The sequence below is a fragment of the Panonychus citri genome, unplaced genomic scaffold (assembly GCF_014898815.1).
Source record: "Panonychus citri isolate SS breed McGregor unplaced genomic scaffold, ASM1489881v1 Contig00141, whole genome shotgun sequence".
In the NCBI taxonomy this organism is placed as follows: domain Eukaryota; kingdom Metazoa; phylum Arthropoda; class Arachnida; order Trombidiformes; family Tetranychidae; genus Panonychus; species Panonychus citri.
The window spans coordinates 1,121,954-1,142,791 of record NW_026515546.1 but is presented as its reverse complement, the minus strand read 5'-3'; the positions used below and the strand labels follow the sequence as shown (position 1 = coordinate 1,142,791).

General features: G+C 35.7%; 2 protein-coding genes across 2 annotated transcripts; one reads left to right on the top strand and one right to left on the bottom strand.

Moving 5' to 3' along the window:
- Nucleotides 1-117: 117 nt before the first annotated feature.
- Nucleotides 118-12,465, top strand: LOC128395390 (cubilin-like). Its single transcript, XM_053355812.1, is given in 12 exon segments — nucleotides 118-487; nucleotides 563-923; nucleotides 999-1,362; nucleotides 1,456-6,036; nucleotides 6,039-6,736; nucleotides 6,739-7,362; nucleotides 7,455-8,229; nucleotides 8,319-8,717; nucleotides 8,878-9,102; nucleotides 9,174-12,019; nucleotides 12,089-12,200; nucleotides 12,280-12,465. Coding segments are annotated over 12 exon segments (11,157 nt in total). The 5' UTR covers nucleotides 118-395; the 3' UTR covers nucleotides 12,360-12,465.
- LOC128395386 (retinal-specific phospholipid-transporting ATPase ABCA4-like) lies at nucleotides 12,387-20,801 on the bottom strand. The gene is given in 19 exon segments (XM_053355803.1): nucleotides 12,387-12,862; nucleotides 12,966-13,637; nucleotides 13,723-13,906; nucleotides 13,909-13,978; nucleotides 14,174-14,318; nucleotides 14,613-14,728; nucleotides 14,801-15,332; nucleotides 15,416-15,691; nucleotides 15,764-16,011; nucleotides 16,079-16,961; nucleotides 17,040-17,643; nucleotides 17,728-17,835; nucleotides 17,897-18,546; nucleotides 18,609-19,228; nucleotides 19,314-19,436; nucleotides 19,504-19,646; nucleotides 19,731-20,131; nucleotides 20,320-20,543; nucleotides 20,631-20,801. Coding segments are annotated over 19 exon segments (6,483 nt in total). The 5' UTR covers nucleotides 20,715-20,801; the 3' UTR covers nucleotides 12,387-12,462.
- Nucleotides 20,802-20,838: the final 37 nt, after the last annotated feature.

Genomic DNA, 20,838 nt, shown 5'->3' with positions numbered 1-20,838 from the left:
AGAAAAACAATTAATCATCTATTATAATAATAATGTAATTAGTTAATCATTTGCTTTGTTTTTGCTAATTGATTGGACTAAACTTGTTACTCCCACTACTCTCTTATGGTATAAATCGGTATCACTCCTGACCAAAGACTGATTAACAGTTAATTGACAGCTAATTGTAAACAATCAGTTTTAAATGATCAATTACAAGTTCTACTTATGGTTTGTAACAATTAAAACGCCCAATTGGTGACATTAATTTAAATTGGTTCTCTGGTGCAATCAACATTTCTAATAGTCCAGCAACTTCACTTTAGTCTATCATCTAGTACAAGATGCTAAATTCAATGACAATTAAGTTAAATTTCATCGATATTGTTGCTCACAACTAAATTAAGTTGATCATCATGAAGTTTTCATCTAATTTCATCAAACTTTTATTTCTTATTAGATTGTTTCACATTCAACTAGTTGGTTCATTTGATCCTTACAGTAGTCAGTAAGTTTGACCAATTCTTTGATTCAACAATTAACTTAAATTGTTTTCTTCTCGTTATTTTCTTGGCCTTTCTAGTGCTCGAATTCGTGTTGAAGATGGTAACATTGTGTTCGAAGCTCCACCGCGAAAAAGCATCTCATTTAAATCCAATTTAGGTTCGATTCTAATCAATGGTGATAATCTATCGAATGTATTGATTAGATCACCTTCGTCCTCATCGAATGTTGGACAAAGTTCCATTGATGGATCATCGGCAATCGATCAGCGAATTAATTCATTGAAAGATTCTGTTGATAAGCTAAATGAATATTCTGATGTTCTGAGTAAAACTCGAGAATTGTTCAATCCTGGTCGTCGACAATATTTACCAAGAGATTTTCGCAGAGCGGTAAACAATTTAACCCGATTAACAAATGAATTCAATCAACTGAAACAGGTTAGTTAAAGGTAGACAAAAGTATCGATAATAATTATCTAATCTTTTTCATTTGTTAATCTTGTTAATCCAAAGAGATTAGAGGAAAATCTTTGCTCAACTAATCCATGTAGAAATGGAGGAACGTGTTTACCTGCATTTCAATCTTACATATGTGAATGTCGTGAAGGTTGGGATGGTGCTAATTGTGATTCGGATGTTAATGAGTGTTTAAAATTTGCATCCACTGACCTTGGCTGTCAAAATGGTGCCACTTGTATCAATCTTCCAGGTACATATCAATGTAATTGTATCAACGGCTTTTACGGCGTCCATTGTACCCAAAGGTCAGATGATTGTTCCTCAAGTTCAAACGAGGCTCTTTGTGGTCATGGTATTTGTCTATCAGTTGGTAAGCCGGTCGCCGGTAAGCCACATTACACTTGTCTCTGTGATCAAGGTGAGTAATTAATGGATAATTAACAAGAGAAATTGATTGTGCTAAAGTGGAAGTGTTGATTTAATAATAACTTTCTTATCCATCTTCGAAAAGGTTGGACAACTGATGGTGTGTCACCCGCTTGTCGAGTTGATGTCGATGAATGTTCAAGTTCAATGCCTCATTGTTCAATTAATCCACCGGTTGAATGTATCAATTTTCCTGGTGGATTTACCTGTGGACCTTGTCCAGTTGGTTATAAGAAGCAAGGATTTTATTGTTTAGATGTTGACGAATGTCAATTGAATAATGGTGGTTGTTCAATATCACCTCGAGTTGAATGTCGTAATGTCCCAGGGTCAAGGGAATGTGGACCTTGTCCACTAGGATTCTCAGGTGATGGTGTTACCTGTACATTTGCTGGTATTTGTTCAATGAGAAATGGTGATTGTTCACCAATAGCTCAGTGCGTTGAGATTACAGCCTCAGCTGGACCAGGGCGATCATGTCAATGTCCACCAGGTTACATGGGTAATGGTGAAGGGCCAAACGGTTGTCTAGCAAGTACAAGTATTACCTGTGACCAGCGTCCATGTGTATCCGGTATTTGTATTACCGTCAATTCAAATCCACCAAGTTTCAGGTGTCAATGTCAACCTGGTTTTTCAGGTTCAAGATGTGAAATCTCAACAACAAACCCTTGTAATCCTAATCCATGTCTAAATGGTGGATTCTGTCTCAATAATCCTATTTTAGGAGTCAGATGTCAGTGTTTACCTGCATATACAGGTGATCGGTGTCAAGATCAACGATTAGCCTGCACCGGTGACTTTGATTCTGAAACGGGAATCCTAAGTTATCCCTCTAATGGTGGTAAATATCTTCCTGATACAACTTGTAATTGGAAAATACGTTCACCCATTGGAAAAGTTATTCGTTTAACCTTCACTGAGCTTGATCTTGAAAATTCATTTGATTGCCATGCAGATTCAATTCTAATCTATGATGGTCTCACCAATTCAGCTCCAATTATCGGTAAATACTGTGGTGATATATCCAAAATTCCGGAAAACCATACAATCACAACTGAACAGCCCTACACCCTGATAACTTTTACATCTGATCCGAGTAATGAATTCAATGGATTCAGTTTAAATTGGACAGCGATCACACCTGAATGTGGAGGTGTAATTAATGAAACTGACTTTGGTTCAATTACATCACCAAGATATCCTGATCCATATCCACCGGGTCGAGATTGTTATTGGTTCATTCGTGCACCATTAGGTAAACGGATAACATTTCACTTTGCTTTGCTTTCACTGGAATATCATGCTACCTGTGAATTTGACTTTCTTCGAGTCTATGATGGAATATCGGAAAATGATCCAATTCTTGGAAATTTCTGTAATACAACTAATCCACCACCGATGACAACTTCAGGTCCTTTTGCTTTGATTCATTTCCATTCGGATAATAATCGACAAGATGCTGGATTCCATATAACCTATGCCACTATTCCAGCGATCATTGGATGTGGTGGACTATTAACTAACGATAAAGGTTCAATAAGTTCACCAAGTTTTCCGAATCGATATGAAAGTAATTTAGAATGTGATTGGGTGATTAGAGTAAAATCTTCCGATGAAAAAATTGAACTGAGATTTGATTCATTTTACTTGGAACATCATCCAAATTGCTTTTTTGATTATATTGAAGTTCGAGATGGAGATGAACCAAATTCACCATTGATTGGACGTTACTGTTCAGAAGTAATTCGACCACCGAATCCAATTGTATCGAGAAAGAATAAACTATTCATCAGATTTCGCTCTGATCTATCACTCGCAGGAACGGGTTTCTTGGCTAAATATGAAGTTCTATGTGGTGGTCAGTTTACCGGTGAAACGGGAACGATAAAAACACCAAACTATCCTTACCCTTATCCTCCAATGAAAAACTGTACTTATCATATTCAAGTTCCCCAAGGGAAAGTGATCCAGTTGAGTTTCTCATTCTTTGACCTTGAAGATTCACCAAACTGTTATCAAGACTATGTAACAATCTCAGATCCTGGAGTGAGTTCTAGTAATCAAACGGAACGATTCTGTGGCTCTCAAATTCCAGATCAAATCACCTCGAATTTGAATGAACTGATTATCCATTTCAAATCGGATTTTGTATTATCCAATCTTAAACTTGGATTCATTGCAAATTATTCAACGATTGATGCATCATGTGGGGGTGTCCTTCGTGAGAAAAATGGAGTGATAACATCACCGAGTCACCCTGAAGAGTATTCTCATGCTAAAGAGTGTACCTGGATTCTAAGTGCACCTAAAGGATACATCGTCCAGTTGACATTCACTTTGTTCAACTTGGAGCCAAGTCGAAAGTGTAACTTTGACTATGTTGAAATAATGGATAAAAGTTATAACATCGGTAGATTTTGTGGTAATTCAATTCCACCGGTAATCCAATCAAGTGAAGAACAATTAATTTTAAAATTTAAATCCGATACATCGATTTCATTTGAAGGATTTGTCGCTTCTTATTCATTCATCGATGGATCTAAACATTGTGGTGGAACGTTAAGAGCACCAAATGGAGAGATTGTCAGTCCCAATTATCCGAGACGTTATCCAGCCTCACGTCGATGTTTATGGAAAATAATTGGACCTGAAAATAATCAGATTCGAGTTCAGTTCATGCAAATTGACCTTGAATCACATGATACATGCGTCTTTGATTATATTGAAATTTACAATGGTCAAGATACTTCAGCTCCGCTGGTTGGCCGATATTGTAAATCCAAGTTACCAAGTCCGGTTGTGTCTCATTCAAATACAATGGTCATACTGTTTGTCTCCGATAGCGGTGTCTCTGGACCAGGATTCCGTTTAAAATATGACATTGCCGAAACGGGTTGTGGTGGTGTACTAAAATCGGCTAGTGGACTTATCATATCACCAAATTATCCTTTCCCATATAATCATAATGCTCAATGTACTTGGATAATTAAAACTTCCAAAGGATCTCGACTTATTTTGAACATCGTTGATTTGGCCTTCGAATCGCATCAAATATGTACTCATGATCGATTAGACATTTTCGATGGTCCAGATGATAAATCGAAAAGACTTTTACGAGCCTGTGGTGATCAACTAATCACTGAACCAATTAGATCAACATCCGATTCGGTTACCGTTAAAATGGTCACTGATGCATCGGTTGCTTTTAGAGGATTCAAATTAAATTATGCCACCAATTGTACCAATACAATTAGGGGAACTCGTGGTGCAATTGAGACACCAAATTATCCTAACCTTTATTCTGGTAATTCAAATTGTTCCTGGAAAATCAGTGTACCTCAGGGTAATAATATTAGTTTAGCTTTTCAAGAATTGAAGTTCGACTCACCTTGTTCATCGTCCTACCTGTTGATCACTTCATTGAATAAAGGAAATCAAAGTAAATATTGTGACAACAATTCAACTGTTGGTAGTATTTTGATTAGGGATCATGATATACGAATTAATTATGTTAATATTAATTCAACGATTCCTGTTCGATTCCGTTTGGAGTGGGCATTGGACGGATGTGGTGGTGAATTTACAACCAACCCAGATGGTTCAGTTACCAAGCAATTCTCACCTAATTATCCTAATCCTTATCCCAATGGACTTTCCTGCCAGTGGACAATTAAAGCTAAACCTGGTAATCAAATTGTTCTCAATGTTATTGATTATTATGTTGAAGCGGGACAAAATTGTCAATTTGATTCACTTCAAGTTTATTCTGGTCTCGATACAACTTCACCTCGATTGATGACCCTTTGTGGTCAATCATCTACTACTAAAACTGTTTCATCTAATGGTAACTATATGACCATCGTTTTCTCAACCGATTCCTCGATTTCTGGTAAAGGATTTGCATTTGAATTCTATTCCAAAATTGGTAATTGTGGTTCTTATCAGAATTTGGAAGAGGGAACAATCATCTCACCCAATTATCCGAATAATTATTCCATTTCCGATGATTGTTTATGGACAATCTCCAATACTGACCATCGGATCAAAGTTACGATCCAAGATATTGATATACCTATTTCAGTAAATTGTTCTGAAAGTTATCTAGAATTTAATACTCCAAATGATGATAGTGATTTCACTAGATTGTGTGGTAATCAAGTTCCAACTCAGCAAATTATCTCGAAAACGGAATATCTTAGAGTTCGTTTCAAGGCTGATGGTAATAAATCGGGTAAAGGTTTCAAGTTCCTTTATCAGGCCATTTGTGGTGGAATACGTTATGCATATAGCTATACAAAAACGATAACTAATCCTAATTATCCATCGATTTCAATCAAAAATCCAAATTGTGATTGGATCATTAAAAATAACGATACCGGTTCTCGAATACTTTGGTCGTTTAATAGTATTTCAATTAGTCAACCTGGAAGTTTAGAGTTCAGGGAAGGTGATTCCATGGATTCACCTTTGATTGCTCGTTACACCAGTTCGATTCATCCACCGCCGATAATAACTCAGGGGAATTCGTTGTTTGTCCGAGAAGAGGGAAATGTCATTTTCTCGGCATTTTATTCAACGGACATTAGTCGATGTGGTGGAAATTTCAACAGTTTCTCTGGATTTTTTACTTCACCAGGTTATCCAAGTGCTTATCCACTTTCTACTCTTGTATTTGGACCATTCGAGTGGCTCCAGGTAATCGAGTGACCTTATCGTTTACCGATTTTAACTTTGAATCGGATGATTTTTGTGCTCTCGATTATTTGGAAATTCGTGAGACAAATTCATTTGGTCCATTGGTTGGCCGTTTCTGTGGACAATCAATACCAATGATAAACAATTCAACTCTTTATTCTGGATTATGGATTAAATTTCAAAGTGATGGTCAAGGATCTGCACCAGGATTCCAGGCATCATTTGAAACATCGGTCAATGTTGACCTGACCGGTTCTTCGGGAGTAATTGCATCACCAGGTTATCCAAAATATTATTCAACCGATAAATCTCAATCATGGACAATTACAGTTGAAGACAATCTCGTTGTCTCATTTAAATTTACCTACATTTCAATTGCTAAACCATATATCGATTGTCTCAATTGGTACGTGGCAATTTACGATGGTACAGATTCAACTTATCCTTTGCTGGGAAAATTTTGTGGCTATCAAGTTAAACAGATAATCACAACTTCATCCAATGTCGCCCATGTTATTTTCAAACCAAACTTCCTCTCGTCACAATTTAATTTAAGATGGAAAGCTGAACCTAAAAACATTTCCAGTGTCTTTATTGGTGACATTTTTCACCTCCATCTTCATCTATCCCTTGTACCTACATCAATGATACACAATTGGGACAAAATATGAGCATCACATCACCAGGTTATCCTCAGGGTTATATAGCCAATCTTAATTGTAGCTGGACAATTTCATCTCCAATGGGAACTCATTTAGAAGTGAAAATAGTTGACTTATATCTCGAAACAGCGGGTTCGATTGACAATGATTGTAATTACGATAAAGTTTCCTTTTATGATTATAATTTCGAGGAAAATGTTTGGCAAATCAATCGGACTCTTTGTGGAAAGACAAAGATTAACTTTAATCTGACATCAGATTTATCAAAGATTATCTTTTCTACCGATAGTCATGTAAATAGAGTTGGATTTAATTTAACAGTTGCTCCAATTTGTGGTGGATTATTTCATAATACTCATGGTTTCATTAATTCATCTCTCTTACAATCGTATGGATCATGTTCATGGAGGATAATTGTTCGTGAAGGTCGAACCATTTCACTCAAGTTTAACTCATTTAGTTTGGGTCCGAATCAAAATCCATGTACAAAAGGTTATCTCGATGTTCGAGATGGTCCTTTCTCCAATTCTCCGTTACTTGGACACTTTTGTGGTACTAATTTACCATCGGAAATTGAATCGTCTTCCAATCATTTGAACATTTTTGTCAATGCACCGCAATCAACATCGACTGTAAGTATTAACTTTCTGTCAGATTGGAAAATTAATTTCGTCACTTGTTGATTTTGTACTAATTGTTTTTCTCTCTTTCATTTACGAATTAGGACTTTTCGATCGAGTATCGTGAAGTTTCATCAGCGTGTGGAGGTATTATTGAACTCGACGAAGTAAATAATCCATCGGTTATGATTGAATCTCCTGGTTATCCTTTACCTCCAGCTCATGCACTTGAATGTGATTGGCTGATTAAAGGTCCAGATCATCGGGTTCTCAGATTAGATTTCATGATGACCGCCAGTTCAGTGCATGATTATAGTTCTTGCAACACTAATTTAACCTCTATTGATGTTCACGATGGTGGAACTGAACTTTCTCCTCGATTAGGTCGATACTGTCCACGGCCAAGAGCTTCTGCTTTATTGACAACTGAGAATCTAATGTTTATCCGTTTCAAAGGTTCAGGTGATTTAATTTTTGCCTCTTTTCAGGCTACTGTTTCTATCCATATTTGTGGTGGATCTTATTTCCTAAGTAGTTCGGGTGCCGTTATCCAAAGTCCAAACTATCCGTTGTCCTATGAAAATAATATGATGTGTGTTTATCATTTTCACGCATCTCGGTTAACTAGCAGCATTTATGCAACGATAACATCATTAGATTTACCATCAGAAGTCAGCGATGATTGTACGACAGGAGATTATTTAGAATTCCGTGAATCGGATTCAACGGGAGATTTTATCGGAAGAGTTTGTGGTACAAGGAATTCATCGGTCACCGTCAAATCGAAAACCAATGTCATGTATCTTTTATTTAGATCGAACCTGGAAAATACTGGTCAAGGTTTCAAAATATCATTGAAAGAAATGATCAACTATGATAGTAAGAATCAAAAATTCATCCATCGATCTAAGAACTTGAAAAATTCTGATGAATTACTATTGATAATTTAACCCTTTTTCTTTTCATAGATTCTGATTGTTATGCTAATTCATTGAATGCTTCTCAACCTGGTACAATAAGGTCACCTCAATTCCCTGCAGCTCATCCCGCTCCACGAGTTTGCTCTTGGACTATTATCGCTCCATTTACTAATCGTATCACATTAATATTTACAAATTATAACTTAAAAGCTGATACAAGGATGAATAGTTCATGCCTCGATTCACTTGAACTTAGTTTCGATCCACAGCAAACATATTTAGAGAATTATGTTGAATATACACCAAACAAATTGTCACTTCCATGTGGTTTCCGTTCACAATTTACAGTTAAATCAACCAACAATATAGCTACTCTCACATTCAAAACAAACGGCCTGAATCAAGGCGAGGGATTTGCAGTCAATTACTTTGCCAGTGAACCAACAGGTAACTTATTCATCTTTACATATAGCATTCCCACTAATATCTACAGAACTGTTTGACCTTCAGAGGTTATCTTTATAATCTTGAGTCTCGAAGTTCGAGATTTAAAGTATTTGAAGTCTAACTTATCTATTGTATTTCTAAATTTCTATTATTTCAACAGAATGTGGAGGAATTGTGACCAAAGATTCACCAGCGATTGTATCGACCAACTTTTCCAACCCGATCGACGATACTTTGATCAATTGTATCTGGAAGGTTGATGATCCGTTTGAACAGGGTTTAGGAAAAACACGCTGGATAGAATATGAGAAAATTGAGATTCTAGGATCAGATACTAACGATGAATATTGTTCTAACGCTAGAATCACCCAAGGCTCTATAAGAGGTAAACTGGTTGAGAAAATTTTGATCAACAGATCAACTAATTTGATTGTTTTTCTTTTTCACTTCTAATAGATAAACGAAATACAATAACTGATATAATCTGTGGAAATAAAACTAATCATGTTTCGATAATATCTCAGTCAGTATCTCCATTGGGTTTAACTGCTCGAATCAATCGTACTCGAGGTTATCGTGGGTTGAAAGCAACTTATCGTAGCAGTGACTGTGGTGGACTCATGTATTATATTAACGGGAACTTTAGTTCACCTGGATGGCCTGCTAACTATCCCGTCAATACAACCTGCTTGTGGGAATTTTTCAGTATTTGGGGTCAATCTATTCAGGTCAATTTTACCTCATTCGAATTGGAATCAGATTGTTCTAAAGATTATCTTGAAATTCGTGAAGGTCCATTCTATGATTCAGCTTTAGTTGGTCGATATTGTGCCAACAATATGCCTCCACCTTATACATCATCCGGAAGTCGAATCGTTATCCTTTTCAAAAGCGATGGCATTGGTAATGGAAAAGGTTTTAATTTCCAATTATCAAACTATCGAAGAGTTTGTGGTGGAGCTGTAAAGGGTGGTCCAATCTACAGTAAAAGATACCCTGATGTTTATCCGAATAATATTGAGTGCATATGGAATATTGAACTAAACGAGGATTATCGTGTAAATCTGACATTTATCAATCGTTTTGATATTGAACAATCGGTGAATTGTACTAAAGATTTTGTTGAAATTAAGGAATGGTCAGATAATGATTGGAGGTCAAAGGGTAAATATTGTGGTTTAACTGCTCCAAAATCAATCATCCTTTCGGGAAATAAAGGTCAAGTCATTTTCCATAGTGATGATGATGATCGTCGTGGTGATGGATTCTATCTGATTGTAACTAAACAGTGTGGATACACAATTGATAAACTAGGTTCTGGTATCATAAGAACTCCCGGTTTCCCAACTTATCATGATAACACGCATTGTGAATGGACTTTGAAAGGACAAAGACCAACGGACATTATCACTTTGACCTTTGATGAGTTTGATCTTGAACCCAATCCAGCTTGTGTATTTGATTATGTTATGATAATCAAAGGTAATTTAACAACTCGATCAGATGTAATTGGTAGATTCTGTGGTAAAGATAAACCGGATAAGATAACAGTTCGAGGAAATTCATTGATAATCTTTAACTCGGACGGGATTCATTCATTAAAAGGATTCACTCTTAGCTATCAGATAATCCCATGTGGAGGTGAATTCAATAGTTCAATTGGTGAAATATCAAGTCCAAATATTGATGGTAATTATGCTCCAGGGGTTGATTGTAGTTACTTAATTCGAGGACCTGAAAACTATTCAATCTCATTAGAGTTGAACAGTTTCTCGCTTTACAATAGTGAACTTTGTTATCCTTCATACCAAGTATTTGAAAGTAATGAACTGGACTATCTTGAAATTCGAGATGGACCTAATAGAACTGATCATTTGGTGCTTCGTATCTGTGGTACACACGAGCCGATGAAAATTAGATCAACAAATAATGAAATGCTGGTGGTTTTTCATTCTGATGAATATCTTTCCAGCACTGGATTCACGGCTTCATGGGACATTACCCCAGGACTCCCAATGGGATGTGGTGGTTTATTAAATAGCACAACGGGAACAATACAATCACCTGATATTGATCAGGATGGTAGATATGAGAATAATTTAGACTGCAATTGGATGATTATATCTGATGGTGAGAATGATGTTATCGAGATAACATTTAGCTTGATGGATATTGAGGCAAGTTCATTATCACCGAGAATAGTTTGTTCAAATGATTACCTAGAGATACGAGATGGACTTTCGTATTCAAGTCCATTGATTGACCATTTCTGTTCATCGGAATTACCATCAAAGATTATTACAACATCATCGAAAGTTTATCTTTATTTTCATACAAATTCTGACATCAATGGAGCAGGATTCAAATTGTCTTATAGAACTGTAAATAATACTTGTGGTGGTCAAATTGATTATCAAAATGATGTAATTATTTCATCACCCAACTATCCGAATGCTTATCCACCAACAACAAGGTGTCGTTGGGTATTTCCAAATCGTTTCGAAGGATCCGTTACTCGAATTGATTTCGTTGATGTCGATTTAGATTGTAACTCAAAGGATCTACTTGAGATCACCGGTAATTCACTTTATCGGGAACCAGTTCGTATCTGCGGCTCTGTGACACCTCCACCGATACACTTTGGATTTGAGGACATTGTGATTATATTTAATTCACGATCTCCCAATAAAACGAAACATCGAGGTTTCTCTTTGAACTATCGGCAATCGGGTTGTGATGGCGTATACACAGAGGAATCGGGTTTAATTACCAATGTCAGATATCCTTACGTTACTCAACTTAACGTAACGTGTAACTTTACCATCAGAGCTCAGCCTGGATACACGATATCGATTTACTTTCATGATGCAAGTTTCCTCTCTAATTATTTAAATATGGGTAATTGTGGCAATTCAACTAAATTAATGGTAAAAGATGGAGACTCGGTTTACAAATCGCTACCAATTTGTACCAAGATGATTCCCGAGCCCATTTTTTCATTGACATCTAATTTATCGGTGGTACTTAGTACCGAACGGTACAGATATGTTATGATTTATACGACGACAAATGCAGGCCCAGGATGTGGTGGTAATATAAGAGCATTTAACGGGACTTTCACTTCACCATTGTATCCGAAATCTTTTTCAAATGCTACCGAGTGCACGTGGAATATATTCAATTATGGTATTCATTCAATTACCTTTCGATTTGTAACTTTCGATTTTACATCTTTACCTGGATGCACTTCGAATTTTGTTGAGATTTATGATAATTCACTCGTTGGTCGTTATTGTGGTTCGGTATGACTTTTATTAGAGATCAACTGTAGAATATTTTTCTATTAATATTGTCCCTTTTTTTCGTTTCAGGAAATACCAGCGACTTATATTTCTAGGGGAAGCTCATTGAGAATCAAAATGGTCACTTCATCGGACAACAGAGGGAACGGGTTCCTAGCTGAGTTTGGAATCAATAATTATGGTAAATTAATCAAGAATTAATGAAATTTGTAAGAATAATTTTTATAATGAACTTTTGTCTCTCTCTCTCTCTTGATTAGGTCTTCCAAATTCACCAAAGATAATATCCAAGCCTTTGTATGATCCAATTAGGAATGATTTTGGTTTTAATGAATTCTAATTACTAAATAAAAGAGAATACTGAATGTCAGATGTAAAACTCGTTGCATAGAATGAATGTTTATTGTTAAAATAAATTGAAAATATGATGAGTTTTAAATAAATTAGATTGATTGAGATTTTGATTGTTTCACTTGATCTTTTTGATTTCGAGCAAATCGGATAAAAACTTGATCTAATGTTGTTTGAGTAACTGAATAATCGCTGACTATTCCGAGATTCTTTGACTTTTCGAGTTCAGAGAAAATGGATGAGATTCTAATCTTTGATCCAATTTGATATTCCATTTGATTGAGATGAACTTCCTTCAATGAAGCTTCACCACCGAAAGCACCATCAATGAACGATTGAGCTGCTCCCTTGCATTCCTCCCCTCGACCCACTCGAAGAGTTACCATATAACCTTCACCAAATTTATTCTTTAAATGTTGAGTGCTACCTAAACATCGGAATCGTCCGTTCACCATTACAGCCAATCGAGTACAAAGAGCTTCACATTCCTCCCTGTAGATTAATCAATACAAATCACAATTAGATTCAAAGGAAAAAAAGGAAAACAAGGAAAAAGAATCAATCAACAATAAACAATCAACGATCAGTAACTTACATGGAATGAGAAGTTAACACGACGGCACATTTATCTTTTACAATGTCGATTATACAATTCCAAAGGAAACGTCGAGCCTTCGGATCCATTCCGGTTGTTGGTTCATCGAGGAAAACAACTGATGGTTGACCAACCAGAGCAATTGCAGTGGACAATTTCCTCTTATTCCCTCCCGAATATGAACCAGCAACAACATTACTGTATTCGTAGAGTCCAAGTTTCTTGATGGACCAACGAACTACTTTTTTAATCTTTTCTTCCGGGATTCCTCGTAATCTAGAATAAAGTTCAAGATGTTCCCAACCAGTTAGAAAAGGATCAAGAGCGTCAAATTGTGGACAATAACCGATATGTTGACGAGCTTTGGTCAATTCATTTTTCACCCTGAATCCAGCGATAAAAGCCTCACCCGATGAGATCTTTATTTCTCCGGTCAACATTTTAAACGTGGATGTTTTCCCTGCACCATTGACACCCAATAGACCAAAACACTCGCCCGGAGCAACGGACATCCAAAGCTTATTTACCGCGGGAATCCGTCTATTCTTGAAGATCTTCGTTAAATTTTCTACGCGAATAGCCGCTTGTTTGGCATTGCCGGACATAATCCATTGTCTTTCAGCTGCAACATCGCCATCTTCATCCTGATCTACATAAGTGGATTCAATTTCTATATATCAAAAACAGAGCAAAACAAGTGTTAAATGAGCTAAAAGCCATGGAAATCAAATTCATTGACTTAGAAATAGACAATTACTTTGCTCTCCTCATAACAGCTCCCGATTCGACCCATAGAACTATCTTTAAAAATATGATTCCTTCGATAAAAAGAGCTAACATATTACGGCCAACGAAGGTGAACTCAAATGGATTCTTTTCATATGATACACCGAACTGAGCAAAGGTTTGACCTGCCACATGATTAGCGGACATATCGAGTAGCCTCGTCCCAAACAGTATTGAGGAAAAATCAGAAAAACTTTTTGTAAAATATTTCCAATACTTTGAAGTTTCTATTGAAAGTTAAACAATGATTAACTATGATTAAAATGATGAATCACAAATTCACAGTTCGATTAGATCAACAAGTTCAAGAACGCTAAACTCTAGATCTATTGATTCAACACTATTGAAGGTCAAACGCCAAAATTTTCTTTGTTTTGGTACAAAAGATATTTTGGCAATAGGTTGTAGTACTACGAACTTACTTCGTCGTCGAATGATTGAAGAACAAATGTAGAAATCGTGGTAAAAGTTCCAACAAAAAGATTGATCGAAGATAAAACAACGAAAGCTGAACTTGGTACTTGAAAAAGATAAATAGTCGGATACATGAGTGGAATTGAAGCGAATCTGAAACAGAATTATTATTAGTACAATAGAAATGCAGATAATATGATTAATCTTATACAGCCATCGACTTTGAGTTTGCAACCACTTTTAATTTACTCGCGCAATTAATGATAATCAGTCAAAGATAAATCTAAATCCATTTGAAAAGATAACACCAATTAAATGAGAAGACATTGATTATTATCATATCTTTGGGTTAACTTAATCTCTCATTGATTATCATTATCGTCGCGAGTAAATTAAAAGTGGTTGCAAACTCAAAGTCGATGGCTGTATAGAGTTCTGAATATTTACCCATAGAGAATTAGAAGAAAAATGAACGCATAGATATTTGGGAATTTAATATAAGCTTCTGCATTAAATGCTATGAAGATAAGTAGACAGAGAAACGTTGTGATCAAATAGTTAAGCTGAAAATACGAAACGAAAATGATTAGAATGATGGTTAATCATTTAAACAATTAATAGTATTCTTTTCTTACCATATCCCAAATGAAGGTGGAAATCCAATAGACATTTGGATTGACACCACTCACGAACTGAAGATGCTTCGATCCACTGGCTCGATCCTCAATCAAGTAGAGAACAAAACTCGCTGGTACAAATGACATTGCGAATAAAATTGTGATTGCATGTAAAAGTGGAATACGAGCCTGATCACCTATTTCGAACTGCAATTGATTCTTGGTGAAGTTCATTGGATGATTAATCACCGTTATTCCATAAAATCGTTTATCTACATTTTCTGGTAAATTTGCTCTAAGAATCACATTGTTGATCGCATTCAAATACGAAACCGAAGCGGCCCAACCCTTGTTATTAAACCAAACCTTAACATTGTTCCAAAGCTCGGCTCGCTCGAGGGTAGAGGTCAAGTTAGTGATTGTACGCTCGATATTTTCTCGGTTATCTGTTACTTGGGCCAAATCAAGAAGGTAAAAAAATAATCTCTCAATGGAAGTATAATTGAATGAACCTATGGAACTACTGTAACCAAATGAATAACCACCATATCTAAGAATCACCAAAAAAAGAGTTGATTATAATTATGATTAAATTTTTGTTCTTGGATTATTTATATAAGAATCTCTAATTACCTTTTCTTGTAATACTGTTTACTTGTTTTCACTAACCAATCAGAGATGTTTCGTCCTGTGGCATTGTAAAGAATATCTCCTGAGATGATTGGAGTTGAAGGTGGTTCGAATCCAATCACAGGTTCAGGACATTCTTGTGTTCCCGAAGAGCAATCACATTCTTGGTATTGATTAACTACAGTTAAGTTGTAGGGTGAAGTCAAATTACGATCTGTAACCTCAGTATCGCAACTTTCAGACCATTGAGATCGTTTGACTGGCGTGAATGAATTAAATCTAAAATAAATTGATCAATAATCAGATTACCAGAACTCAAATCAATTATCAAAATATTATTATTAAACTCACTGAGGTTTTAGTTTACGATATTCTTCTGGTATTCCTTGGACACATTTAGTTCCGATTCCTGGATCACCAGTCAATTCATCAATATACTTTCTAACAGGTTGTTTTCCTAACGAATCATCATTGAAGAAAATATAATTCGGTGGACCATATAACCAAGGTTTCAGTTCCAACTGTGGCTCCTCCATAATTGGCGGTACAATTAAGGTGGCCAACATAGCGACACATATCAAGAGAGCAGGAAGAACGATCTTTAAGAGAGAAGATAACAATGGATTCAATTTATCTGCAGTTCGAACCATCAATTTAATTACTCACCTCACAGAGTAAAGATCGATAATTTCGGCGAGTATGATGGAACCTTTTTCTTTGCAATGCCCAAAATTGTCTCTTCTTAAGATCCCAACCCTGAATTCGATAACTTGTAAGTGGATTTTTCTCAGGTGGTTTAAGATCTTTCATCGGAATATTACAATCGTTTCGTCCTGGAATATCAACGTAATCAATTTTCTCTCGTGATTTATCGCGATTCAAAATGTTTCTTGGAGACTTGCAACTGCGAAATAAGTTAGTACAAAGGAGACGATTCAATCGAAGCAAAGAAGGATATCTTCCTCCATCAGTGAGACTTTCCACCGCTTCTTCTAAAGAGCTTGACTTTTTAAGATCTTCTTCAAGTGTCCCTGTAACACGAAGAAACACTTCTTCTAACGGGGTGTCTGAGATTCCATAGCTCAAAACATTTAAATTCTCAAGTTTATCGTCTAATTCGCGAAGTAAATTTCGTAATGATCCAGATTCTTGAGAGTTTGTTGGTAGTAGATAAGTTAATTCAGATCCAACCTTTTCGATCATTTGAGCATTAGGAATATATCGCTGAATGAATTCAGTCAATTCAGTGATTATTGAGTTGACTTCTTTTTTAGAAGAGCTGAGAGAACCATTAGAACTTTTTAAACTATTACGGTGGTTTAATTTTAACCCATTTTCATCTTTAGAAATAACTCGCTTGTTGCTATCCAGTGATTTTTGTTGAGATAATTGTAGTGAATTTGAATTTGATTTAGTGACAAAAGTCAAATAATAACCACTTCCGAATTTCGATTTTAAGAATAACGACGATCCAACACATCGTAATTTACCATTACCAATAACAGCAATTCGATCACCAAGTAGATCGGCTTCATCCATATGATGAGTTCTATTCACGAAATAATAACGAAATTATAATTAGATTAGATTGAGATAATTAGTACATCAGATTGAAGTAAATACTCACGTTAAGATCACTGTTCTTCCCGCTTTGTATTTTATCAAAAGTTCCCAAATAGATCGTCGTGAGTAAGGATCGACTCCGGCAGTTGGTTCGTCGAGTATCACAGTTCTAGAGCCTCCGACAAACGCAATGGCGATTGAGAGTTTCCTTTGCATTCCTCCAGATAAATTGGTCGAAAATTCATCTCGTTTATGTGAGAGACCGAGATCGTCGATCAGAACATCAATCTCTTTCTGCACTTCAGGCCCTGCTCCTTTTAACGAAGCATAAAACCAAAGATGCTCTGCTACAGTTAAATGGCCAAATAGAACATTATATTGGGGACAAGTTCCAAGACTATGACGGATTGTGTCCATTTCTGTTGTTATATCGTGTCCATAGATCCAAGCAGTTCCCGAAGTGGGTGGAAAAAGACCTGTTAGAATTGATATTGTGGTCGTTTTTCCCGCTCCATTGTGACCAAGGAAACTTGTTATTTGTCCTTCGTAGAAATTTAAACTTAAATTATCAACAGCGACTTTACCACCGGAATAAACTTTTGATAATTTCGAAATTGAGATTCCAAGTTTAAGATCTTTAGGTTCTTCTTCAATATAAGCACTTTTCTCTACGGAAAAAGAAAATACATGATTTACTATTAATGCTAAGAACCGACAAACATTCGAGGTCGAAAATTGACTAAAATCGTTACCATTTTCATCGGCAAGGGAAGAAGCACCTTTCAGGATTGGATCTCTGTTTTTACCCCAATAAGAAGGTGTTAGAAAGAAATAAAAAGGCTTCGGAACGCCAAATTGACCTGAATGGAAGATACAAATATTACCGTTAGTGGTTGTAAATTAGTGCAACAAATAGTATACCTGGAAAAACAGCCTCAATATAAACTGTTACTAGAATATTTAAAAATGAATCAACAATTAACATGCTGAAAACATACAACATGTTGAAATTGTCACTCTCTATTGGACTTGACCCGATATTTGACCATTGGATACCAACACCTTCCTCTTCAAAATGAGCCAAGTAACTACATCCGAATCCAAAGGCTACATTAGGAAAGAGACACCCGATAGCTTTTTCGTACGAAAATAGTAGTTCCTCCCAAAGAATAAGAAATGTATATGGAAGATAAGACATAAAGAAGATCATCCCACCCCCAGCAGCGGCCACATTGGCCTTTCCAAAAAGAGTACTAATTGTAAAACATGAAGTGATCACAGATATTGAATAGAGGATTAAAAATATATAAACAATAAATGGATCGCTGTAGGTTAAAACTTTTCCGAAATGAAGAATCAGTACCAAGAGAAATGAACTCAAGGTAAAGAACGAGAATGATTCAATGAACCACGATGACCAGAGGACACTATTGCTTAGACCCATTACTTTCATCACTTCTTTTAATCGTAATTCTTTCTCGTGAACGATACTTTTAATTACCATCGACGCATTGTAAATCCAAGAGAGCACCATGAACAATGGGAAAGAACGGGATATCGCCATGATGAACCTATTAAAATATTAATTAGCAACAATTAGTTCGAGTTAAATTCAGTAGAACCTCCAACTTACTGATCAGATGTGTAACAAGGGTTCGGAAATTGCTGCAGATAAATACCAGTATCTATTGATACATTTGTGTGCTCTCGAATGATTGATTTTTCGATGAGATCTTGAAGAAAAGCAAAACCAAAGGTGATATATTTTAGATCGATCAAAGGTCTACGACGCGGACTAGAAGTTGATATGCGATCTTCAATCTTTTTCGTACTATCAACTTTGCTCGAATCCATACGAATCTTGTATCGTACATAAGGTGGTAACACATCATCATCAATATCATTCGATGAATCATTAGAACTTTTTGTTGTTAAATTGAAATTTTCGAAAACTAATCCAGCAAAAAGTTTGTTCTCACTCATCAACTCTCCACCACGACGAACCATTTCATCTTCACTTTCATATGCTTCCAATTTATCCAATTCGATACATTCCGTGTACATTTTGAGTTTTCGCAGAAAAGTGTCAATTGTTTGCAATATCGATGGACCATCAGTAGATATAAATTGGGTAATGTTCTTGAATTGGCCTAATAACGAGACGACATTATCCCGATCATCAGCAGAGTTAATACCGAGCCTTGAAGTAATTAAATCCGTTGCAAATGGGATATCATTTGATAAGATTAATCTCTAATTACAAAAAGAAATAGTATTAATACAAAAGTAGATTAAAAATTGAGAGAGAGAGAGAGAGAGAGAGAAACAATAGACTTACAGTTATGTTGTTTATTAATGAAGATTCATCATTAAGACTCTCATTTAGTCTTGGACCAATCTCATCAATCCATATGATTGAAAGATTATGAAACAATTGAATCGGTTGGAAATAATATAAAACCTAAAAAACAAAGAAAATATAAATTAGAATGATTATGATTGGAACAACCTGTTGATTGTTTTCTTACTCTGGATAAAATTCGTTTAATTGAGGCACGATTAGGAGAGTAAATTATCTTCCCGCGAACGAGAGGTTTAAGTTGTCGCCAAATGACTTTAGTGGTAATTTTTCCACTTTCCAGTGACAGAAAAAGTGAATTACATTCAGGAGCTAAAAAAGTTGATCAGAAAGTTGTAAAACTCCATATTTGATTCAGTTCTTAGAAATGATGGAATTATTCTTGTATCGACTCACTTGTTGTATTGTCATAAATGTAATCGGTTGCACTTGACTTTCGATTGTGAATAATTTGGTCTTTCATCTCGTCACCAAATCCATCTAATTGTACTTCCGAATCATCAGTCTGTTGTTTAAGTAATTGCGAAGTGTCATCGCGGCCACATAACCATAATTGTATAAATTTCATAACATTTGCATCTGAATCATCAACAGCATCACGAAAATCAGGCCAATAATTAGCTAAGTCGCTTGAAAGTGACTCAAATTGATCTATTTTGCTGACATCGTTCGCAATGTTAACCATTTTACTTATCATTTGTAAATCTGGTTCTTTGAAATTACTTAGATCCTCATCAGTCAATCGAGTTCTAAGAATAGTTTCCAATTGGTCCAACTTCGAATGGTCGGTTGATAATCTGAAATATGACGGAAATCTAACTCATTAGGAACTCATTTCTTTTTAAGGTAAATTTGAATTGATACACTAACGATAACCACCTTGAGCCTTGATAAGGTTCCATGGTGATACTGATAAAGGTAATTATTGTTTTCCATTTGATTATCTTGAAAAGCTCAAGTTGAATTTTCTCATGTAAATATTTACCTTAATTCTGAAAGCGGTGGTGATTTTTCATGGGCAACCTGTCGATTACACCTATTGTTGAATGAACAAACTGTACTTTTAATGAATTCAACCATTCCAGTGGATGGCATCGCCTTTTGATCAAAGTGACATTCAGGAACAAAATAACGAAGACCACGAGTTCGTGTCCACACTAGAATGCTCATCAAAAGGAGCGGCCATATTATCTCAACGATCAAGCGAAACTGAATCGTATGCAAGGAATAATATGATTAGATTAACTCGGAGAAAAAAAAACTAAATCAATAATCTAGAACCGTAATTAGATTTACCTTTTGTCTTTTATGAGAAATATAATTTTTAATTAACAATAAACGAAGTTGTTTCCACCAGATCATCACGTTAAGATTCATCATCTAAACAGTTAAAAAGTGAATCAAACAGGTAGTCACAGTAATTAATAAGCATAAATGAATCAATCGGTTTATTACTCGCCTTGATTATAATCAATCAGATTGATTAGCTCGTATGGAAACAACA